This window comes from Eurytemora carolleeae, unplaced genomic scaffold, assembly GCF_000591075.1.
Source record: "Eurytemora carolleeae unplaced genomic scaffold, Eaff_2.0 scaffold738, whole genome shotgun sequence".
In the NCBI taxonomy this organism is placed as follows: domain Eukaryota; kingdom Metazoa; phylum Arthropoda; class Copepoda; order Calanoida; family Temoridae; genus Eurytemora; species Eurytemora carolleeae.
The window spans coordinates 1-25,848 of NW_019396858.1; the positions used below are offsets into that span (position 1 = coordinate 1).

General features: G+C 31.8%; 1 protein-coding gene and 1 long non-coding RNA gene across 3 annotated transcripts; one reads left to right on the plus strand and one right to left on the minus strand.

Moving 5' to 3' along the window:
- The first annotated feature begins 80 nt into the window (after window positions 1-80).
- Window positions 81-1,424, plus strand: LOC111709458 (uncharacterized). 2 transcript variants are annotated; one of them, XR_002766863.1, is made up of 3 exons: window positions 81-227; window positions 642-715; window positions 1,128-1,424. It is a non-coding gene; the product is annotated as an uncharacterized LOC111709458 (long non-coding RNA). The 2 variants fall into 2 exon arrangements; XR_002766864.1 differs by lacking the exon at window positions 81-227 and adding an exon at window positions 242-393.
- Window positions 1,425-3,157: 1,733 nt separating this feature from the next.
- Window positions 3,158-24,198, minus strand: LOC111709453 (gamma-aminobutyric acid receptor subunit beta-like). Its single transcript, XM_023483117.1, has 15 exons — window positions 24,103-24,198; window positions 23,876-23,944; window positions 23,732-23,799; window positions 23,240-23,248; window positions 22,516-22,893; window positions 20,462-20,535; window positions 18,382-18,473; window positions 18,148-18,213; window positions 17,533-17,594; window positions 13,260-13,340; window positions 12,040-12,181; window positions 7,574-7,776; window positions 5,727-5,764; window positions 5,329-5,424; window positions 3,158-4,839 (listed from the first exon to the last, which is right to left on the minus strand). The coding sequence occupies exons 1-15, from the start codon at window positions 24,125-24,127 to the stop codon at window positions 4,659-4,661; spliced, it is 1,584 nt and encodes a 527-aa protein (XP_023338885.1). The 5' UTR covers window positions 24,128-24,198; the 3' UTR covers window positions 3,158-4,658.
- Between the last annotated feature and the right edge of the window lie 1,650 nt (window positions 24,199-25,848).

Genomic DNA, 25,848 nt, shown 5'->3' on the forward strand with positions numbered 1-25,848 from the left:
CACACTGGATTTATTCGATTTACTACCGTTTTTACTAATTTTTAAAAGGTCTGAACCTTTTTTTTGAAAAAAAAAGGCTTTTTATACAAACACGGTCAGCAGAGGTAGGACCTCTTAGGAGTACTTTTATACAAGGACAGCAGAGGTAGGAACTATTAGGAGTACTTTTACACCAGGAATGCCGAGGTAGGAACTCTTATGAGTACTTTTATACCAGGACAGCAGAGGTAGGACCACTTATAGAAGTACTTTTATACCAGAACACCAGAGGTAGAACCTCCTAGGAGTACTTTTGTAAGAGAATAGTAGAGGTAGGACCTCTTAGGAGTACTTTTATACCAGGACAGAAGAGGTAGGACCTCATAGGAGTACTTTTATACCACGACAGCAGAGGTAGGAATTTATTTATTCTATAGAAACTCTCAATAAAAAATTATAATAATATTAGGTTCATTCAGATTGTTCAAGTAATTCTTTAAACTCCTTTAGAAGAAAATATAAAGCATTATAAATCTAAAGATATTGAAATAAGGTTTTATATTTGCATTGGCAATTTAATGTGAAAATTGTCTTCTTCAGATAGTATTCCTTTCTTTTTCTAGTTGATGAAGTTTGATTTCTATCAAAGGATTCTAATTTAGATCAACAGTTATAAACATGTTTCGTGTTCCACTTAATATTCTCACAGTTGCAGCACTGATGCTGGTCAAATCAGGTAATTATAATTATAAAAATAATGATAATGATAATGATAATAATAACACTAATAATAATAATAATAATATTAATAATAATAAGAATAACAACAACAACAATAACAATGACTTTAACGACTAGCTGAATTGCCCGACGTTGCCCAAGTTTTCATTTGTATTATTCACAGTCATAGTTACTCCCGCTGTTTATCAGTGCTTGGTATTAAATAATGATTTCAGAACTTGGCGTTGCCCGTGGAATATACAAAATGTCAAACATTTGGTCAGTCATTTCACCCTCGGGTGACCCATGGTTTCCCTAAAAAATGTTAACCAATTTGGTCCAGCTTGGCTGACATAAATGCATATATAACAATAAAAATAATAATTAAAATAACTATGAAAAAAATAAGAACAATAATAATAATCTAGGTTTGGTTCAAGATGTAAGATGGATTTATCTTCTCACATCCCTCCTTCTCTCCCTGGCAGCTCTGATATCGTTTAAACTTTACAGTACACCCCAGATCATCCGCTGATAAAAATAAACCAGCCCGGAGAATATGAGAACTTAGTGTACCAGTCACTCATCATAATTTAGTTTTATCTCAGTACTTTTTAAATACCAAACAGTATGCAATGTGTGATAAAAAACAAATTTTAAATTCACATCTTTAAATTTCTGCATTTTTTCAACTGTACTTTTGTATAAAATTTCTGTTTTTTCAACTGTACTTTCGTATAAAATTTCTGTTTTTTCAACTGTACTTTTGTGTAAAATTTCTGTTTTGTTTCAACTGTACTTTTGTATAAAATTTCTGTTTTTTCAACTGTACTTTTGTATAAAATTTCTGTTTTTTCAACTGTACTTTTGTATAAAATTTCTGTTTTTTCAACTGTAGTTTTGTATAAAATTTCTGTTTTTTCAACTGTACTTTTGTATAAAATCTCTGTTTTTTCAATTGTACTTTTGTTTAAAATTTCTGTTTTTTTTTCAGCTGTACTTTTGTATAAAATTTCTGTTTTTTCAACTGTACTTTCGTATAAAATTTCTGTTTTTTCAACTGTACTTTTGTATAAAATTTCTGTTTTTTCAACTGTACTTTTGTATAAAATTTCTGTTGCCAAATCAAGGAATATTTTTTGGATAATGTTTAAAAATCTGGTTATTTCTGGTTTGTTCCCATGTTAAGAAAAATGAAGAAATTACAATACTTTAGTTCTGTGATATCTAATCTTTAAAATGTTATCTGAAGTATTATCCTTTAAATATATACCTACTAAACTAGCCTTACTTCTACACCACATTCTTTCTATAAACTCATGATTTTCGATCAATTGTTTTTTTGACACTTGTAATTTTGCTACAAGGGACCGAATTTAATGAATTTGAGCTAGGTCGCTGCCTAATTACTGGTTCAAATTTAAACCTCCGCTTCAAAGTTCAATGAAAAATTTGAATCTGTGATTCAAAGAACGGCTCGGTGGAGAGCAGTTTAAATTCAATAGATTCGGTCCCACCAGAGGAAAAAGAATCTTATTTAAATGAGGCATTATTTTCTTCTTAGTAGTGTAATGTATAGTATTAGTCATACAATATTAGAGTAGGAAGACGATGGTAGGTGAATTCGATATTGTATTAAAGGGAGTGACCGGCACTGTTTAATAATTGTACTGAGAATGTAGTGCTGCAGAGATATTTTTTAGCGCAAAGTCGTCGTTCAAAATCATCCATTTGTGTAGTTATGTTTTAAGAATCGATTTAAAAAAAAATATTTAAAACCGACGACAAAAAATGTAATAAGAATTCTATAGTAAACTAATTAGATGTTTAGGAACATATTTCTTCTCTTTAAATCAATGTTAGATATAATTATCTCTTTTTCATCAATTTATTGAATTTCTAATTCTTTATGAATTTGTTTGCAGACTTCTTCAAATTCTCCAAATGTCGATTCAACAAAAATTTCAGGAAATATACAGAAATTTTTTGTGAACAATGAGTTATTACAGAAATCTCAAACTGAATTAGATTACTTTTTTTCCATGCTAATGGTTAATTTTTATTTTCTCAACCTTTTCCTAAACAACTAAAATTAGTTTATTGTAGAATTTTTACTACATTTTTTGTCGACGTATACGATTAATTTTTTTAAAACCGATTCTCAAAAATGAACAATCTTTGAGATTTTTAAAGATTGAATTTGCGTTCTTGTTGAACAAATATGCACCTTAAAACCGTCTTAGTCATAGGCCTGTACATTTAGTGTATACACTAAACAACTAGCTGCTGTATTTTATGTAATTAAGATCTATTCAAAGTAATAACTTGAGTCTAAAACACGTATTCCAATTCCAATATTGTAAAGGTTACACTGTACATAAACATATATGTAGATAAGTACATTAACTATAAATTGTACTTGTTTCCTGTGTAGTTACATACATAAACAGTAAAATAATTAAATTGCAATGTATTTATTATCAGATTTGTACAAGGCATGTACACATTAAAGTGTACTGTATGCAACAAAGCATGTAAATTACAAATTAGTAAACTGACTGTACAGCGTACAGTGCACAAACTGCACATTGTCCATTGCACAGTGTACAATTTACATTGTACAATGTACAGAGTAAAACTGTTTATCATGAATACACTGGGTAAATAAAACTATAAGAAAACCTATACTCTGATTGAATATTGAGTATAACCCTGGATATCTTCAGGGTTGGACACAGAGTGTCAAGGAAAACATTCTTCTTAAAGAAAATAATCCAAGCCATGAAACCAATCTTGATAAATAATATTGGCATCCATGTTGGGTAATCAAGATTGTTTTGTATGTGTAGTGCAAGTTTACTTTGTTTAGGCAACCTGTAGAGTGTAGAGTGTAGAGGACTATTATAATCTATATAGGCTCTAATTCTTCTACTTAATACCAATGAATAGATTATTTCTAGACCGAAACTGCTTATCATCAGGAGAATCAATGTGGGAAGGGGAGGGGGNGGGGGGGGGAATAAAGGGAGTGTACAGAGATTAGGCTGGTTAATAAAACTTCTCGTTGTTAAGATCACTCCTATAGTTCTGTATGTGTGAAAATATCATTTAAATATTTGAATATTAAGTAGTCAACTAGCATTTCCATAATTTAACTAAATCAAATAAAACTCTGATTGCAGGAGTTACAATGTGCCCCACAAAACCACAGAAATGGCGTCCCCTTGAGATAAAAAGGTTAAAACTTAAGAGACGACGCGAAACTTTTTAAATATAAAAAATTCTAGGTTGGATTTGGTTTTCTGACTTGGAGTCTGTAAATTATGAAGTTTTTGATTTTTAAAATAAAGAAACAAGTTTCCTATCGCATGAAACCAGAAATGCAAGCAAAAGACAATTGGCTCTGAAGTCACAACCTTTGTGAGTAACCTCATATGTCATTCATGCATTTACGATTCTTTAAAAAATTATGATAAAACACCCCTGTACACTACACTGTACAGTTTACATAACGGGTTATATTGTGTATTAAAGAAGTATAGAAGAGAATGCTAGTTATTGTTTGGGTTGTGTAGGTTGTGTGCCAATCTAAACTAAAAATCAAAAATTCATTTTAAAACACAGTGTCAATTTATTGAGAGCTATTTTCTCATAGTTTTACTTTATTTCCAAAATTTGTTAATATAAAAAAAACTGTTTAGATTGCTGCGATAAACTAGCTGATTATTAAAATAATGTCACATATTTAGTGTCCGTTTTACAGCTGTATTCATGAATCTGTTTCTCTACATATGGAAGCTCAAGAGCTTGTTCAATTAAATAAATCGAGTAAAAACGTGAAATAAAACAGCCGTAAGCTGAAATTACTATATACGGGGTTGGTTTCAATAAGTTTCTCCCCTGATCACAATCTGATATCTCCTAGAGTACCTGGAGCACAGGTTTCTCCAGGGTCACGACTATACTTGTAGTACATAGAAGCACCAGTACATAACGTTGAAGAGAATGAATGAAACTGGGAATACAACGCGAGAATATTTGTCGATAACATTCACATCTTGGATTTTTGGCAGGGAGGATTTAATTACTACTGCGCCTTTTCTCAGCTGATTTAACAACCTCGTTCTCCGTCTTTCCTTCCTGGAAAACCAGAAAATTCAATCATGATCGAAAACACGCAATAAGAAACCGATAAAAACTGGTTCAGACAAGGTATAGTTATAAATAATCTTAATTCTATTAAATTTACCAGGAATTTATATATAAACATATGTATACTGGCTAAAGTGTCCGGCATTGCCCGTAAAGTTTTAGAAACACTGTGAAACTTGAATTTTAAAGAAAGTCTTTTTCCAGTTTTGAAAAAAAGTTCGATTTTTTAGCCTATTTTACCTCTGGGCCCGTACTCAAGGTTTCCCAAATAAATGTCAGCCAATTTGGTTTAGCCGTTTGACCAGCTAAGCGAACATATAAATGAGATAAATATATATATATATATATATATACAAGCGAAGATCTATATTTTATAGATGTTTACTTATTTTTTTTCTGTTTGTATATTTCATTTTTTTAACCCACCAAAGAAAACAAAAAAATAATGGCGGCGTGATCAGCTGATTAGATTTTTTCCTATAGACGTGATTAGTGCTGCCACGTGTCGGAAACGAGTAATTTCTGTGCATACGGAAGCTGGGAGGAAACTGCTCGGACCCTGAAATTTTTTTACTTTTCAATTGCTTGTAAAATATTTTAGAAAAGATTTTTTTTCTTTATTATATTAAGTTATTATAAGAACATACAATATTATTCATTAACTTCCCCTTCTTATCCTTGTCCTGAAAACACAATATTATTCATCAACTTCTCCTTCTTATCCTTGTCCTGAAAACACAATATTATTAATCAACTTCTCCTTCTTATCCTTGTCCTGAAATTACAATATTATTCATCAACTTCTCCTTCTTATCCTTGTCCTGAACACACAATATTATTCATCAACTCCTCCTTCTTATCCTTGTCCTGAACACACAATATTATTCATCAACTTCTCCTTCTTATCCTTGTCCTTGTCAATATTGGAAAGCTAGCTTGGGACTCCAGCTTTGCGTGGAAATAAACACTTTCTAAAAAATTTCCAACCAATTAGAAATAAGACCATTGTGGTCTTCTACAAAATATGTTCATACAAAGAATTTTGACAACTGAGGATCGTTGTGAGACGTGTAACATTATGTTAGTGTAATTCTTTTGAATTAAAAAATCTGCGAAATCAAAGTTTAAAAATTGTTGGCGAAATGTTTATTCTATTATTATCCAAAATTTTATTGAAATTCATTAGATATTAAACGAGATAAAATAAAAACCCCGCAAACATACAAAGTGGAAATCTGAAGAAAATGTAAATAATTGGCTTACTTTTTTGGTTATATCTTAATAAACTTTGAATGAATTTTTATGAAACTTTGGAAAACAACAAAAATAGTTTTCCGAAATTTTTTTTAAAAAAACGTATTTTTTCAAAAAAAGATTTCTTTTCAACGATCCAAAAATAATTTAAAAATTTTCTTAAAATCCAAAAAAAAACTAAATTTTCTTACAATTTTGTCCAAAACATCGAAAATCCCGTTTTTGGACTCATCCTGTATGTATATATTATATATACGTATATATATATATATGAGAGAATAGCTTTATGATATAGAAGAAGATATATACATTAAGAAAACACTTTTAGTTGAATGTAACAAGCTAAGATTTTTGAGACCTTCGTAAATATCTAAAACCCCTCTTTATAATAAAAATATTTTTTTTTTTAAAGAGAAATTTTATATTTTCTGAAGTCTAGTGCACTTTCTCGAGTATTTCTAGCGAATTTTTTCTTTTCCACTTTCTCAAGATATGTTCCGGAATTTATATTACAATTCTTTTCAACACTTGATGTCTAAAAACTCCTTAAAAGAAATAAAATAAATTATTTGACAAGTCTCCGGAGGAAAGTGGAAAGATCCAATATAAAGTCTGCAAATCAAAAATGGAAAACTTATAAATCATCTCAGATCTGAATGAAAAGTTTTTGTAATTTATGTGATGAGAAAGTACAACTTTTTGTTGGGGCACCGCTTAGGAACATCAACTCAACTCATAAATACAGAGCTGAAAACTTTAGAATTGTGGATATCCAGAACATTCCTTGATCTTATCATTTTACTAATCTAAAGATTAATTTAGTCTTTATTTTGTATCCAGAAAAGTGCATGAAAGTCAACCAAGAAGCCCAGAAATTTTGAAAGATAGGCGCGCAATCAATGAATTCTCATTTCTCTAATTGATCGGAACAACCTGTACGTAAGGATATCCAAAATGAGGAAAAAAGTGCATTAAGCAGGAATCAAAAGTGTCCATAGGGATATTCAGATTAAGCGATCAGGATTAAAGGTATAAAATTCTAAAGTTTTCAGCTCAGAGCAAACTTTTAAATTAATGGCTTAAAGTTTATGGGGTGGCTATGTTAGAAGGCTTAAATCAAACTGCCAGGGGAAGCTGGGATACCACTGAGCGCAATATGAACAGATTTAATGTTTAAAAGTTTTGACCTCTCGATATAAAAACTCAAGTTTTCTATTTTTAATATTTTTTAACGTCTTTTCCAAACTTTACATCAAATTGCAACACATTAAATTTAATATGATTAAACATTTAGTTTCTCATGTAACTACAGTTATTGTTCTACAGGTTTATCCGAAACCTTTTCTCAGCATTTCAAGCAAATATCCTGATTTTGAATAATCGTCTCTTTGCATCAATCATTTATAGAAAATATAGACCACACAACTTATAAGAGATGTGATGACAAATCCTGTAAAAAATAACAAACCTTCTGCTTCTTTTCCTTCTTCTTCTTTTTAGCTCTGGCGCCCCAGTATGTGTAGTTGACGGCGGCGTATTCCAGAAGCGCGGCAAAGACGAATACGAAACACATGACAAGGTAAATATCGATAGCTTTCACGTAGGAGATTCGGGGCAACGACGACCTTACTCCGGTACTAATCGTCGTCATCGTCAGTACAGTCGTGATACCTGAAACATGATTTTATTCTTATTCTTATTCTTATTCTTATTCTTATTCTTATTCTTATTCTTATTCTTATTCTTATTCTTATTCTTATTCTTATTCTTATTCTTATTCTTATCCTAATTCTTATTCTATTCTTTTTCTTTTTCTTATTCTTATTCTTATTCCACATGCAGCGGTGCACACTAAAGGCGATATTTCCTAAGAAATTCTACTGGACTGGGAAACAGTATATTATGTGGACAAATGGAATGATTTTAACGAAAAATTCCTAATACGCCACTCCATACACACCCTTATCCTCATCTCCACTCTACCTACCATCTAACCTTCTCACAAGCAGCGAAATGAGACTCGAGGACATTTCTTTGTAGGATACTACAACAAAATTACCTCTAAACGGGTCACTTGATTATCCTTTGTTCAATAGCGACCCTCCTTGTACAGGAAAGTAAAAATGTGCGGTTCATAGCAGGGAAGCTATTGCTCCCTCGCTGCAAATAGAAATTTACTTGAAACCTAGCACATGCAAGTTGTCAGAATGTAAAGAATGTAAAGAATGTAAAGAATGTAAAGAATGTAAAGGACTGAGGCAGCAATTATAATTAATCAAAACAAAAAAAACAGGGCAGGGTACATCTGTACAATAAAAGAATGATTGTGCACTGTCTTACAATGGCGCAAAGACAATAACTCTGAAAATTTCTTTCAAAAGCAGCGCAATAAATGGAAGGGCTAAGGAAGGCAAGACAAAGAGAAACTTCCGACGTGCAGATGGAGAATGGAGAAAAAAATATGAACATTTGAATTTATTAACTATGCCTTGTACCATTTTATTTTACAAAAATTATAAAAAATAAATTATAAAAACATTGTTAAAAAATTCTTATCCATATTCTTATTCTTATTCTTAATCTTATTAAGTAAGGTTTGCTGAGTTAGATGGATAAAACTTGTAAGTATTTGCTGACTCAATAATCTGAAAACCTGGCAGTTTTTATAATTAAATTTTTCAAAATTTCAGACCAAGCTTCTAGGATTTTTTGAAAAAAAGCAAAACAGAATTTTGTGCAGGCAGTGGGAGATGCCTTGCATTGTCATGATTCTTGACTTCAAATCAAATGGTTCTGTAACAGCAACAAAGAGAATCGAATATATTAGAGTGGAATTTAAACAATCCATCGGTATGAATTTTGTTAGTCTCTTTCAGCCTGAAAACTCAGCAAACCTAAATTAGATTGGTTAAATGTTTTCCTTCCATTTCGTAGTTTTATAAGTCCCATTATATAAAAGTTATGAAATTGAAATTAAAGAGTTAATAACCATTTACCTTCCTCATCCACAATTTTAATATTTTGGTATCTTGAGTATTTCAAAAATATTGGTTTTACTGTTTGGTTACTTCAAATTAAAAAATATGTTTTTTTAACTAAATAAAAACATCAAATTGATTTGATCGACGCTTATGCTGAAATGAACTCGGGATTGCATGACAGGCTATCAGAGAATTGATTTAGAAAAAATCAAATAATTTTCAAGAAAACTTTTCTTTAAAATGATGTTCCAGGGCTATATAGCACAAATGTGTGAAGTATGGAGACAGTACAACAAAATGGCCGTTTTACACTTTTTTTGAGTAAATTCCACTCTAATATATTCTATTTTCTTTGAACAGCAGGGTTCAACTGAAAAATGTTTTTTTTTAAACTAGGGTTTCCAATCGAAATTTCGCTGACCGGAATTGCGAGGAACTGTGCGGAATTTGAATATCATATCTTTTACATTCTTGCAAAAACAAATGTTTTAGAGAATCGATGTAGATTCGGTTTGATGTAGATTCGTTCACTCAAAATAACGTTGAAAGTCCCTTTAAAGGATCGCATATTTCCGATTTAATGAAATTTCTTTATAAAATTCCGAATAAAGGAATTAAATCAGATAAAAAGTCAACAAAGTCAAAATAACTAATCCCTATATCTTTGCAACATTATGGAGTAAACCTTTCATTTTTCAAACTCAGAATATCTCATTCGTAATAAGGTTTGAAAAATTTAAGGTCTACGACATTGTGTTGCAAAGATAAAGGATTGATAATATCAGAGTTTGTGGCAAACTCAATTCCTTTTTTATCAATTGAACTAGAAAATTGCTAGAAAATTTTTTCTTTTATGGATTGCTAATGATCTTCTACGTGCTCGTTTGAAGTATAAAAATAATATAAAGAAGTACACTCTAGAAAATGCAGTTGCAGCCAGGTTTATTTCCAGAAAACAATAAAGTTTATTTTTACACTTTTATTCCTTTACACTTTTACACCTTTACACTTTTATATCTTTACACTTTTATTCCTTTACACTTTTATATCTTTACACTTTTATATCTTTACACTTTTATATTTGTACACTTTTATTTCTTTACACTTTTATATCTTTACACTTTTATACCTTTACACTTTTATATCTTTACACTTTTATATCTTTACACTTTTATACTTTTACACTTTTATACCTTTACACTTTAATATCTTTATAGTTTTATACCTTTACACTTTTATACTTTTACACTTTTATACCTTTACACTTTTATATCTTTATACTTTTATATCTTTACACTTTTTCACCTTTACACTTTTACACCTTTACACTTTTATATCTTAACACTTTTATTCCTTTACACTTTTACACCTTTACACTTTTATACTTTTACACTTTTACACCTTTTACACTTTTATATCTTTACACTTTTATACTTTTACACTTTTATACCTTTACACTTTTATACTTTTACAATTTTATATCTTTACACTTTTATACCTTTATACTTTTACACCTTTACACTTTTACACCTTCACACTTTTATTCCTTAACACTTTTATTCCTGTACGCTTTTCTATCTTTATACTTTTATACTTTTACACCTTTACACATTTATACTTTTATACTTTTATAATTTTACACTTTTACACCTTTACAATTTTATACTTTTACACTTTTATACCTTTACACTTTTATACTTTTACAATTTTATATCTTTACACTTTTATATCTTTACACTTTTACACCTTTACACTTTTACACCTTTACACTTNGATTTAGTTTGCTACAGGCAAAAGCAGTCATTCAGGCAGTGTGCCTGAGGACTCAGGCAGTTAGTATTAAAGCCCGGTTTTAGGCCTGAAGGGAGGTCTTTGGGTATGTAATAAAAGTCAGAAAATTTCAACAGCCTCAGACCAATACTTTTTGAGTTATGGAAAAAAAACTACAGGGGGGGGGTCAAATTGACCCCCCCCCAGCAGGAATAGGGTTAAACCCTGTACACTTTTATATCTTTACATTTTTACAATTTTATACCTAATACAGCTTATACTTATTCACTTTAATGCGTATACTTTTATACTTTATAGCACTGGTTGTTAATATTAAAATAACCTAAAGCTACCCTGGTACTGGTTGCTAGTATTAAACTAACCTAAAACTACCCTAGTACTGATTGCTAGCATTAAGCTAACCTAAAGCTACCCTGGCACTGGTTGCTAGTATTAAACAAATTTAAAGCTACACTGGCCCTGGTTGCTAGTATTAAACTAACCTAAAGCTACCCTGGCACTGGTTGCTAGTATTAAACTAATTTAAAGCTACCCTGGTACTGGTTGCTAGTATTAAACAAACCTAAAGCTACCATGGCACTGGTTGCTAGTATTAAACTAACCTAGAGTTACCCTGACACTGGTTGCTAGTATTGAACTAACCTAAAGCTACCCGGGCACTGGTTGCTAGTATTAAACAAACCTAGAGCTACCCTGGCACTGGTTGCTAGTATTGAACTAACCTAAAGCTACCCTGGCACTGGTTGCAAGTATTAAACAAACCTAGAGCTACCCTGGCACTGGTTGCTAGTATTGAACTAACCTAAAGCTACCCTGGCACTGGTTGTTAGTATTAAACTAACCTAAAGTTAGCCTGGCACTGGTTGCTAGTATTAAACTAACCTAAAGCTACCATGGCACTGGTTGCTAGTATTAAACTAACCTAAAGCTACCCTGGCACTGGTTGCTAGTATTTTAGTAACCTAAAGCTACCCTGGCACTGGTTGCTAGTATTAACCTAACCTAAAGCTACCCTGGCACTGGTTGCTAGTATTTTAGTAACCTAAAGCTACCCTGGCACTGGTTGCTAGTATTGAACTAACCTAAAGCTACCCTGGCACTGGTTGCTAGTATTAAACTAACCTAAAGCTACCCTAGTACTGGTTGCTAGTATTAAACTAACCTAAAGCTACCCTGGCACTGGTTGCCTCGTGATTAATCCAGAATGAGACCCAGGAAAGCATGACAATGAGTATGGAAGGAAGATAAGTTTGGAACACAAAGTATCCAATATTTCTCTGGAGTTTGAAGGATAAAGACAGCCTCTGAAATATATTTAAGATTATGTCATCATGTCATATATCTTGAGTTATGATTTATGAAACAAGTCTACACTAAAAATTAAAATGAATAATCATTTTTAAATCAACATAAAAAAGCAAAGAGTGAAAACATCTTTTCTTTCGAACTTATATTTATAAATATAATTTATAAACTTTATACTTATTAATTGATATTTATAATGTTAAAAAGAAAATTTGTTCAAAACATTTAGTCGGTTTAAAAATAGCATAAATAAAAATGAAATGGACTAATATTAAAATGATGGAAATATAATGGTCTAGAGAGGGATATAATGTAAAGGAGTGGGATACAATAGAAGAGGGATAAAATATAAATGAGAGGGATATACTGTTTAGGAGAGGGATATACTTTAAAGGAGAGGGATATCATGTAAATGAGAGGAAAATAATGTAAAGGAGAGGAATATACTATTAAGAAGTGGTATAAAATGTAAAGGAAAGGAGATAATATCAAAAAGAGGGATATAATGAAAATGGTTATACTTTAAATGAGAGGTATATTGTGAAGAAGAGGGATAAAATGTTAAAGGCGAGAGACATAATGTAAAAGAAAGGGATATAATTTAAAGGAGAGGAATATAATAAAAAGGAGAGGAATATCATATTAAGGAGAGTGATATAATGTAAAGGAGAGGTATATAATGTAAAGGAGAGTGATATAATGTAAAGGAGAGGTATATAATATAAAGGAGAGGTATATAATATAAAGGAAAGGCATATAATGTAAAGGAGAGGTGTATAATATAAAGGAGAGTGATATTATGTAAAGGAGAGGTATATAATATAAAGGAGAGGTATATAATGTAAAGGAGAGGTGTATAATGTAAAGGAGAGGTATATAGTATAAAGGATAATTATATAATAAAAAGGAGAGGTATATAATGTAAAGAAGAGGTATATAATGTAAAGGAAAGGTATATAGTATAAAGGAAAGGTATATAATATAAAGGAGAGGTATATAATAAAGGAGAGGAGTATAATATAAAGGAAAGGTATATAATGTACGGGAGAGATGGAACAAATATAATGTAAATTAAACCTGATAAGTTCCTGTGGCGAGTTTGATTTTTCTTTCGTTTGTTTCCCAACCCATTATAGTGAACTGGGGCAACTCAGCATCCTGCAATCAATCAATCCATTAAACAATATCAAGCAATAAATAATTCAGAATCCATCTAACAAAGCGTAACATTTAAAATGTATAGCCAAACAATAAAAATATGAATTACCAAAAAAATAATTATTGGTGAAAATTAGCTTAAAACTACTCAATTACTACTAGAACTTTTCCTTTCTTTTTCCAAATCTTTCCAAATTTTACAAAATCCAAAATAAAAACCTTGAGCAGGCGCCAGTATATTTTAGTCTGATTTACGAGCGAATTTGTTAATTGTTGCGTTGTACATCAGTGACCAGTCTCTCTCAGAAAAACGAAGCACAAATAACCAGTTTTCAATGCAATCTTTAATTTTCTTAATAATGTTAAAAACTGAAAATTTTCGTATATTAATGTTGAAATTGCTATTTATCTCCGTCCCTCTCCACCTAATCTACCGACCCCATTGGAACCCTCACCTACCAACCCTCTTTGCACCCTAACCTACCAACCCCCCATGGCACCCTAACCTACCAACCCCCAGGGCACCCTAACCTACCAACCCCCTTGGCACCCTAACCTACCAACCCCCCCATGGCACCCTAACCTACCAACCCCTTTGGCATTCTAACCTACCAACCCCCATGGCACCCTAACCTACCAACCCCCAGGGCACCCTAACCTACCAACCCCCTTGGCACCCTAACCTACCAACCCCCCCATGGCACCCTAACCTACCAACCCCCATGGCACCCTAACCTACCAACCCCCATGGCACCCTTACTTACCAACCCTCATGGCACCCTAAACTCCCCCCCCCCCCCCCCCCTCCGCGGCACTTTGGTATTGATAATACAAGCTTTAAAATCAATTCTCAGATGTCGAGCAATCCAATAGCGTGACAAAAATAGTAAGGTTTACTTTCTTCTTTTATCGGAGATCCTTTTCTTTCTATTCTAAATGATTTTTAGGCAAAGAAAACGTAAAGGGATTGTAAACTAAATTTCAAAGCTAATCGGAAACATATTGCAGTAGCATGATTTGTTTTACTTAGACAAAAAAAAAATTCCTATTTACAACAGAATTTGATTTGAAATAATTCTCTTGTTGTTAATTCAAGCACTCTGCACTCTGCAGCTTATTAAAGCAAGAGAACACAGAAAGTAGCCTAAGGGGTTCCTACCTTATGGATTCCTATCTAAGGGGTTCCCGGCCTATAAAGGGTTTCCCCAGCCTAAAGGGTTCCCCGGCCTGAAGGATTCCTAGGCCTTTATGGTTCCCGACATAGAGGGGTTCCCGGCCTAATGAATTCTCGATATAAAGAGTTCCCGACCAAAAGGTTCCTGACATAAAGGGTTCCCAACATAAAGGTTTCTGATGTAAAGATTCCTGACATAAAGGGCTCCCGACATAAAAGTTTCCGATATAAAGAGATCCCGACCAAAAGGTTCTTTACATGAAGGGTTCCTGACATAAAGGGTTTCTGACATAAAGGGTTCCTGACATAAAGTGTTCCTGGCATAAAGGGTTCCTGACATAAAGTTTCCTGACATAAAGAGTGCCCGACATAAAGGTTCCTTACAGAAAGGGTTCCCGACTCCCGTCCTTTTGGATTCAAAATAAAAAAAATGTCCTAGATCTTAAAAAGGGATTGGTTACTGTATGCCATAGCGTATTTAAGTAACGTAAGCCGGGGTGAGCAAAAACTATTGAATAATTTTATAAAAACTAGTCGATCATTTGTTCGGATTCCTTTAGGTAGGTTTTATTTCGTTCTGTTTCCATATTACTATATTTTAAGAAACCAAATCTAACAATGTGTATTCAGGAACATTCAAAATATGTCTTTCCCTTTAAATTGAGAATATATGCAAAAGTTTATTCTTATTTTCATAAAATATATAATTTTGCAAACTTATGTTCTGCAGATTTCAGACGAGAATTTAGGATTAGTGCATTTCAGGCCAAACTCAAACAAATATGTTTTGCAAACTAGTTGCCTCAATCTGAAACCAACCTCCTACCTCCTAACTCCTATGTTATAAAATTTTTATTTCAATTGAAATTACCCCCAACATATAAAAAAGATTTTATATTTTATTAATTCAAAAAATATCAAAAACGCAAATCTTAGAAACAGAAATGATATTTATATTCCTAGAATAAAATCTATTAAAATTGGACTGGTATGAAAATAAACGACACTTCTCTAAGCTTTCAAATATCAATCTTTCGAATTTTAAACAGAATTTAAAAGAAGATTTTTATCAACAGAACAAATGTTTTAATTCTAACACATGCTATGTTTGCAAAAGAATCGAAGAAAAGACGACTTTACAAATAAAAGAATAAAAAGATTATAAAGAGTAAAAGATATAATCAAACATAAAGGATGTCAAAAAACGGTGCGAATTAAAAAGATGCTTAAAAATGCTCGTTTTTCATAGAACCTATTTTCTTTTCACACTCCATAAGGCTTTTTTCACTTTTTTTTTAACATTACAAATAAATGTAAATTTTTATTTCTAAAAATTGTTAGTTAATCGGCGAAAAATACTAACCACCAGCAATTTATATTAAATATAGTGTAAACAATAAATATGTAACTTTCCTTATCCTTTCCTTTGCTTTTCCTTTTATTTCTATTTTTATATTTTTTGGAATTGGGGGGAAATATTCCCACAACCTCTACTTTTAGAGGTTTTTAAATAATTTCTCCTGAAAAACTTAATTTTGTATATTTTTGTTATATTTCAGAAATAAATAATTTGTTACTTTACTTTTTTACTTACTTTAACTACCTCCTACCTCCTACCTCCTACCTCCTACCTCCTACCTCCTACCTCCTACCTCCTACCTAGAAATCAATAAACCAAAGTATAAACTGTGAAGCTGGAATGGAAAGACTGCCTTAACAACTTTATTGGTTTAATTAATTTATTCGATTACTGTCGTTTGGCAACATGAACTAGAATATTTCATAATCTAGACTCTAGAGGATAAACTAGAATATTTCATAATCCAGACTATAGAGGATAAACTAGAATATTTCATATATCAAGACTCTGGAGGATAATCTAGAATATTTCATTTATCTTGACTATAGAGGATAATCTAGAATATTTTATAAATCTAGACTCAAGAGGATAATCTAGAATATTTCATATATCTAGACTCTAGAGGATAATCTATAATATTTCATATATCTAAACTCTGTAGAGGAATCTAGAATATTTTATAAATCTAAACTCTGTAGAGGAATCTAGAATATTTTGTAAATCTAGACTCTAGAGGATAATCTAGAATATTCCATATATCTAGAATCTATAGAGGATAATCTAGAATATTTCATAAATCTAGATTCTAGAGAATAATCTAGAATATTTCATAGATCTATACTCTAGAGGATAATCTAGAGTCTTAGCTGCAGCACTCCGGTTATCAGCCTTTCCTAACCGCAGGTCTCATCCGCTGTGCTATAATTGGACCCAAATTTACTTCGACGAGGAAAATAATTTGAAGGTTGATTTTAAAATATGTTTAATTTGTTCAAAAAAATGTCTGACATTTTTTCAGATCAATGCAAAAAACTTAAACCCTTCCAATAAAAAAAGTTTAAGTCAAATAGGATGAAATCTTTTTTTTTGAATGTTTTGCAAAGGAAACTTTCAAGATTCCTTTATAACAGTCAAGACAATATTTTCGGGAGAAAAATTTCTTAAAGTTTAAAAAGAGATGGAAAAGCCCGGATTGGCACATCTGTAGGGTTCGGAGTAAAATCACAGGGTCTGGAGTAAAATTTAAGGGTTTAAAATTAAAAAAATAAGAAATGTTTTAAAAAAAGGACTAATATACCATAACATCATATTTTTTTTGAATTTTCTTGAAATTAATTTTTCTCCCTCATGATGAATAATATGACTTTTTCCCAATATAAGTTTTATCCCACCAAAAAAATCTAAAATTCGTCCGAATTGTGAACATTTTCTTGACATATATATTAGTTTTATCACTTTATAAAAAGTTTAGATCTTAACTTTGATCGAATATTTTTGACCCGGCAAAAACTTTTTTACACCAGGGATTTTACTCCAAATTCTCCAAGTCTGCTAGAGAAGAACTAGAACTAAAACTACACTTATTATCAAACAACAATTTTTCCCTAAATATGGAAATTATATAAATTCACTTATTTACTTTTAAACTGTTTGTTTACCTCTACTCCAACAACGGGTTCTTCCCTCCAGTACATAACAACATCAGAAACAGTGTACCCGTCTAAACAGATCATAATATCAGAAACAGTGTACCCGTCTAAACAGATCATAATATCAGAAACAGTATACCCGTCTAAACAGATCATAATATCAGAAACAGTGTACCCGTCTAAACAGTTCAAAATATCAGAAACAGTGTACCCGTCTAAACAGATCATAATATCAGAAACAGTGTACCCGTCTAAACAGATCATAACATCAGAAACAGTGTACCCGTCTAAACAGATCATAATATCAGAAACAGTGTACCCGTCTAAACAACTCATGATATCAGAAACAGTGTACCCGTCTAAACAGTTTAAAATATCAGAAACACTGTACCCGTCTAAACAGATCATAATATCAGAAACAGTGTACTTTTCTGAATAATTCATAATAAAGGAAACAGAGTAACAGTCTAAACAGTTGAAATATCAATGAAAATGAAGAGTTTCAAAGAGAAGTCCACTACAGCGAAAGTAACATTAAAGTTCTAAATTCATTGCAAAAATAGGAGTGGCAAGAAGCGCCCATTGCCATTGAAGTCTTGTACTAATATTTGTTTGTTTACTTACAGCTTTCAATCTCTACTGTGCAGTTCTGTCTGTCTAGTGGATAATGATGTAGATCCATCATACAGGCTAAACAAAATACATTCTTCAACATATTCAACCAAAGATACGTTTTAAATGTCAATATCCAGGTTAAATCATGAATACAGGATGACTCCAATTAATTTGGCAGTTTAAAAACTAAATCTAAATATTTATCCCAATAAAATTGGTTGGTTGATGAAATGTATTTAATGCCTAATGTTGTCGTAAACCGCATCCCGTATGTGATTGCTCCATCACCGTGAAGCCGAACCATCTTATTCTGCTCCGTCACATCGTGAAGGAAACTGAACAAAAAACACATTTATTTCAATATATTGGTAAGATTTTTCTAATTTGAGTAGATTCTAGTCTGCTCATAACCATTGTCCGTTTAAGGTATATGTTCTGTACAATAAATTGTGGATTAGGAAATTTCACTTTAAAGATGTTCAAGCTACAGATAAAACTATTTGGTTTATAATCCCATCCAATACACATAAAAATGGTTAAATGTCGTCTTCCTTCTCCACAGTTTCATGCGTCGCACCTTACATTTGCTAAGGCAATGCTTCCTTAATTTTAGGGAAGTACAGTCTTCATCCGTGTTTTTGAAAGTGTTAAATAATTTTCACATTTTCAATGTTCATATCATTAAAACTTCTGCATTCAGAAGTTAATAATAAGTTAAAAACATGATAATTTTTTCCTCTGGTTTCAGTAAAATGCACTAGATTTGTTTGCGGAAATGACAAAAACATCAGAAAATAAAGAAGAAAAACGCAAGAGTTCTAATAGAAATTTATTATCTTTATTTTTTTTACTAAGGAATATTTAGTTTTGGTCGAAATCTTTAAGTGGCACGACAAGGAATCTTTAGTTTTGGTCGAAATCTTTAAGTGGCACGACAAGGAATCTTTAGTTTTGGTCGAAATCTTTAAGTAGCACGACAAGGAATCTTTAGTTTTGGTCGAAATCTTTAAGTGGCACGACAAGGAATCTTTAGTTTGGTCGACATCTTTAAGTGGCACGACAAGGAATCTTTAGTTTGGTCGACATCTTCAAGTGGCACGACAAGGAATCTTCAGTTTGGTCGACATCTTCAAGTGGCACAACAAGGAATCTTTAGTTTGGTCGACATCTTCAAGTGGCACGACAAGGAATCTTTAGTTTGGTCGAAATCTTCAAGTGGCACGACAAGGAATCTTTAGTTTGGTCGAAATCTTCAAGTGGCACGACAAGGAATCTTTAATTTGGTCGATATCCTCAAGTGTCACAACAAGGACCCCTGATTAATGAGTTGAATGCCGATTATAAACGGTACCCTTTGTACCTTTAACAATGACAAAGATATCGTCGCTTTTCTCTCTTAAAGTGTGTTAAAATCATTAAATTCGAATCTTAATATCTGGCGCATAAATCCACTTTTACGTTGAAGCTTATCAGAGAACATTTTTATATTTGTCATTTTTACTCAGAAGAAAGGTTACAGGGAAACCAATGAGAATACAACTTTTTTTAGAGAGATTCATTTATAACTACGTTTACAGTTCCTTTAAATACGTTTACAGTTCCTTTAAATACGTTTACAGTTCCTTTAAATACGTTTACAGTTCCTTTTAATATGTTTACAGTTCCTTTAAATATGTTTACAGTTCCTTTAAATATGTTTACAGTTCCTTTAAATATGTTTACAGTTCCTTTAAATATGTTTACAGTTCCTTTAAATATGTTTACAGTTCCTTTAAATATGTTTACAGTTCCTTTAAATATGTTTACAGTTCCTTTAAATATGTTTACAGTTTCTTTAAATATGTTTACAGTTCCTTTAAATATGTTTTTGGTTTCAAATAATTTAGTTTTACGTCTATTTTCATATTAGCTGAAAATGTCCTTGATTTAAATGAGATAAATAAAATATTAGATTACTTCATCTTATCTTCAAGACCTTAGATTGCTATTCAGAGGCCGTAACTTTTGTGTGGAGTATTGTTATATTAACGCTTGATCTCGATATTCAAAGTCTGCACTTTTAAATTTGAGGATATATGCTTGATGCCATTATTTATCTCCACTAAGGGATATTCAAGAGGAATTTAATTAATCCTGAGATCTGCTTAAGTTTAAGATCAATACTTAGTCCCGAGATTCACAATACAAAAGTTCTGAGCTCAGTTAACTTGGATCCTTCAGCAATCTTTTGAATTTATAATTTCCCATTTAGAAGTTTTAAAATCAAGAACAGAAGCTGTTCTTTGCATCAATCAATTCTAATTAACTGAATTCGGAATTTTACCTTTTCTTATCATTTGCAAAGAAAGTGTCTGGAACCCATATTTTCTCTGCAAAATCTCCTGATAGTGTTAATACCTGGATATTTTAACCAACACTAAATATTTAGTTTTTATCTTAGTTTTCTACTTTTCCTTTATAACCTTCACCCTAATATTTAGTATTTTTCCTTCATGTAAAGTCTAGTCCCATTCCTATGAGAATCCTATTTTCTCCTACCTTCAACATCCACCCTAATACACTCCCTTATAACTCATTAAATCATTTCTAGTTCTTTAAGTTTGAATTCAAAGGACTAAGTTTATGAGTTTTATGCTTTCATTTCACACTTGAGCTAACGGGGGCCAGTGCCCAACCTCCAAGATATGTACACATACAGAGAAGGGAGCCAGGGGCTTAATTTAAATCACAAATAAGAGAAGCCGCCTTTTCCACAACTTTTACATCATCTGACGAGGGAGGGAATCCCCGGACGCCATGAGCCTCCGCTATGCAGACACGCAATTTGAGCATGCACAATACATCAAAATGTGCAGAAAGGAAGATATTTGGAGAAATATTTAAGATAAATGATAAAAATTTTCTAGATTTAATTTGAACTACAAAGAAGGGTATCACTTAAATCAAAGATGATAAGTCACGAAATGAAATTCAATCAATTTTTTCTCTAAATATTTTCCATTTCATGTAAAAAATGTTTAAAGCTTTATATACAACTTTATTAGTCATATTTAGGCACTATTTATGATAATTGATAGAAACTTCTAATCTTTGAGAAACCTCTCATGCCACTATGTCGAAAAATTTGTAGAAAATATTTTATTTAAACTTAAAACACAAGTTTTAAAAAACCTTCTGTATTACACAGGCACATTTTGATGTATTGCGCATGCTCATTTCTGCGTGTCTGCATAGCGGAGGCTCATGGCGTCCATGGCTTCCCTTCCTCATCTGACTGTAGTCAAACTTATCGAATTGGCTCATACGTGTTAATTTAAGCTTTTAGAGGTTTTGAAATGTTACTATGCGGTATGCCATATCGCCAACCTTTCCCCTTTTTTTATCCATCTATGTTTTTCAATCTACATTCTCTTCACCCTTCCCACCTTCCCTATCCTTTCCTATCCCACATTTCCCTACCCACCCTCCCTATCCCTTCCCATCCACATTTCCATATCTCATCCACCTCGCCTCTTCTCATCCACCTTACCTCTTCCCATCCCTAAGTCCTTCAAATCCAACTTACCTCTTCCTGTTCACATTTCCCTTTCCCATCCACATTTCCCTGTTCCATTCACCTCACAATTCTTCCCATCCACATTTCCCTTTCCCATCCACCTCACCTCTTCCCGTCCAAATTTCCCCTTCCCATTCACGTTAAACTTTCCAATTCACCTTAACTCTTCCCGTCCACATTTCCCCTTCCCATCCACATTACAACTTCCAATTTATGCTACATTTTCCCGTCCACCTAAATTACTTTCCATTTCCCCTTCTTATCAGAGTATGCTTGAAAACCTTCCCTCTAGTCCAGATATGTACGTGTGTATGCATATCATCTGCGCTTTCTAACTGTACTAAACAATTAATTCTTTCTAATTTTAAATTCTCCATTTGAAAACGTTTTTGAATCTGGCAATTTTCCCCTTCATTGACCTGAGCAAGCTATTGGACAGTGGATACACTAGCACACCAGGTTTATAATCCCCCTCCCCCCTCCCAGGATACACTAGCACACCAGGTTTATAATCCCCCTCCCCCCTCCCAGGATATTCCCCAGTTTCCATCCCATTTTTCAGCTTTTATATTCCCCATTTCCCCAGGGTTATTTTCTAGACGTTTTTCTGATTATAGCAATTATATTACTGGATACATTATACAGCCAGTAATCTACTGTTTTTTAGAATTATTCCCTTGTTTTCCAAATTTATTCAATTGTTTTTCCAAGCTATTCCCTTGTTTTCCAAAGTTATCCCCTTGTTTTCCCAAGATATTCCTTTGTTTTCCCAAATTATCCCCTTGTTTTCCCAAGCTATTCTTTTTTTCACAAGTCTTTACCTTGTTTTCCCAAGTTATTCCCTTGTTTTCCCAAGCTATTTCCTTGTTTTTACAAGCTATTCCCTTGCTTTCCCAAGCTATTCCCTTGTTTATACAAGTCTTTACCTTGTTTTCCCAAGTTATTCCCTTGTTTTCCCAAGCTATTCCCTTGTTTTCCCAAGCTATTCCCTTGTTTTCCCAAGCTATTCCCTTGCTTTCCCAAGCTATTCCCTTGTGCTCACAAGCTTTTCCCTTGTTTTCCCTAGCTATTCCCTTGTTTTCCCAAGCTATTCCCTTGTTTTTACAAGCTATTCCCTTGCTTTCCCAAGCTATTCCCTTGTTTTCCCAAGCTATTCCCTTGTTTTCACAAGTTATTCCCTTGTGTTCACAAGTTATTCCCTTGTTTTACCAAGTTATTCCCTTGTGTTCACAAGTTATTCCCTTGTGTTCACAAGTTATTCCCTTGTTTTCTTCTGATATTTCCCTATTTTCCCTATTTTGGTATTATGCTACTCGACTGATTTCTTTACTACTTTTGTTACTCAGTACCTACGAGGTTAAAACACTCAGTTTGGTTTCAATTCTAGAGTTTGTCGACAGAAAATTAATCAAACAATTTTGCCTTAAAAACAATAAATATTTTTCTTTCTTTCTCTATACAAAACATCTTCCTCACTACCGCTAGTATTTACTTTCATTCGCTTTTTCCTCCCTCATCAATCTTCAATTCCCCTCCCCCCTATATTGTGTAGTCCTGTTTAAAAGGACTGTACACCTAAATTCAAGTGATTCTCCATTAATAAAAGGGGGTGTCTGATGAACCATGATAACATTAAAACCTTTGTTCAATGGATAATAAATGAGTGATTAATGTTTTTCTATCTCAAAAATGTATTATATTCCGCTAACGTTTCTTTATACAGGTGACTTAACGTTCTTTGCTGCAGAAAAAACAAAGGAAAATGTTACAATTAAATACTTTTTAAGATAGAAAACCAATTTTTTTTTCTTAATTATAGAATATCAACAATGGTTCAAAGGGTACCGTGGTGAATCTGACAATGAACATGCCAAATTATAAATGGAGGGTTACATGAAATTACAAATATATACAAAAACTAAAACTATTTGATAAAACTTACCATATTTGATAAAACTTAACATATTTGATAAAACTTACCATATTTGATAAAACTTACCATATTTGATAAAACTTACCATATTTGATAAAACTTACCATACTGACTTCAGATATTGAATCAAAACTTGCAATTGTTAAATCAAACCCTACATAAAGTGGATCACCTAAAATATACAATTTGATAAAATGATCATGATGTCAAATTTGCAAATTTGAAGTTTAAAATGTTTTCTCTCTCACCTCCGAAATTTGGTCTAAGTCTAATATCGTATCCATCCAGGAGACGTCCTATTGTTTTAGTTACATTATCTAAACAACAAGAAACAAACTTGAACTTTTCACACTTCTTCTTTCATCTTTCTACATAATCTTTTCCGCTTTTATAAATATTGTTCTTATACTTTTCTGACCGGGGTTTTTCTGCGAAATCCAGTTTTTTAGTAGTAAACAAGTTTGTTTCTAGTTTCCTAAAGAAGCTGCAGAGGGAAGCATTGGATTCCGGGGAGAAAGTCCTTCGCCGTAAATACAACTGAAATAATAAAAATAAAAAATTTAACAAAACTCAAATTTGGAAAATACAATGTAAATAACAACCTCTTGTAAAATACAACGAAATTATGAAAACCCAATGAATTAAATATATATACATGTAAAATACAACGAAATTATAAAAACCCTGTGAATTAAATATCTTTTCATGTCAAATACTAGGAAATTATAAAAACCCAATGAATTAAATATCTTTTCATGTAAAATACAACAAAATTATAAAAACCCTGTGAATTAAATATCTATTCATGTCAAATACAATGAAATTATAAAAACCCAATGAATTAAATATCTATACATGTAAAATACAACGAAATTATAAAAACCCTGTGAATTAAATATCTTTTCATGTAAAATACAATGAAATTATAAAAACCCTGTGAATTAAATATCTTTTCATGTCAAAAACAACGAAATTATAAAAACCCAATGAATTAAATATCTTTTCATGGAAATTAAAACGAAATTTTAAAAACCCTATGAATTAAATATCTATAAATGAAAAATACAAGGAAATTATAAAAACCCAATGAATTAAATATCTATACATGTAAAATACAACGAAATTATAAAAACCCTATGAAAAATATCTTTTCATGTAAAATACAATGAAATTATAAAAACCCTATGAATTAAATATCTTTTTCATGTCAAATACAACGAAATTATAAAAACCCAATGAATTAAATATCTATACATGTAAAATACAACGAAATTATAAAAACCCTATTAATTAAATATCTTTTCATGTCAAAAACAACGAAATTATAAAAACCCAATGAATTAAATATCTTTTCATGTAAAATAAAACGAAATTATAAAAACCCAATGAATTAAATATCTATTCATGTCAAATACAATGAAATTATAAAAACCCTGTGAATTAAATATCTTTTCCTGTAAAATAAAACAAAATTATAAAAACCCTATGAGTTAAATATCTATACATGTAAAATACAACGAAATTATAAAAACCCTATGAATTAAATATCTATTCATGTCAAATACAATGAAATTATAAAAACCCTATGAATTAAATATCTATACATGTAAAATACAACGAAATTATAAAAACCCTATGAAAAATATCTTTTCATGTAAAATACAACGAAATTATAAAAACACTATGAATTAAATATCTATACATGTAAAATATAACGAAATTATAAAACCCAATGAAAAATATCTTTTCATGTAAAATACAACAAAAATATAAAAAATGCATATTGTAAAATAGACTGAAAAGATGCAATAAAGAAAAATAAATAATGTGAAATAAAACTGTAATGTATAAAGGCAATCACCCTTAGCGAAGCTTTCGGTGTGTACTGCAGTAATCTGCCGTACACTGACCGTAGATATAATGGGGTGTACTGCAGTAAACTGCCGTACACTTACCGTAGATATAATGGCGTGTACTGCAGTAAACTGCCGTACACTGACCGTAGATATAATGGTGTGTACTGCAGTAATCTACCGTACACTGACCGTAGGTGTAATGGTGTGTACTTCAGTAATCTGCCGTACACTGACCGTAGATATAATGGTGTGTACTGCAGTAATCTGCCGTACACTGACCTCAGATATAATGGTGTGTACTGCAGTAATCTGCCGTACACTGACCGTAGATATAATGGTGTGTACTGCAGTAATCTGCCATACAC

Coding starts and splice junctions, on each gene's coding strand:
- LOC111709453 (XM_023483117.1), bottom strand. CDS start 24,127: ATGCTTCCCTCTGCAGCTTCTTTAG. Junction 13,341..17,532: donor AACCCGTTGTTGGAGTAGAG/GTAAACAAACAG, acceptor GATTGATTGCAG/GATGCTGAGTTGCCCCAGTT. Junction 5,425..5,726: donor AAGTTGATGAATAATATTGT/GTGTTCAGGACA, acceptor GCAATTGAAAAG/TAAAAAAATTTCAGGGTCCG.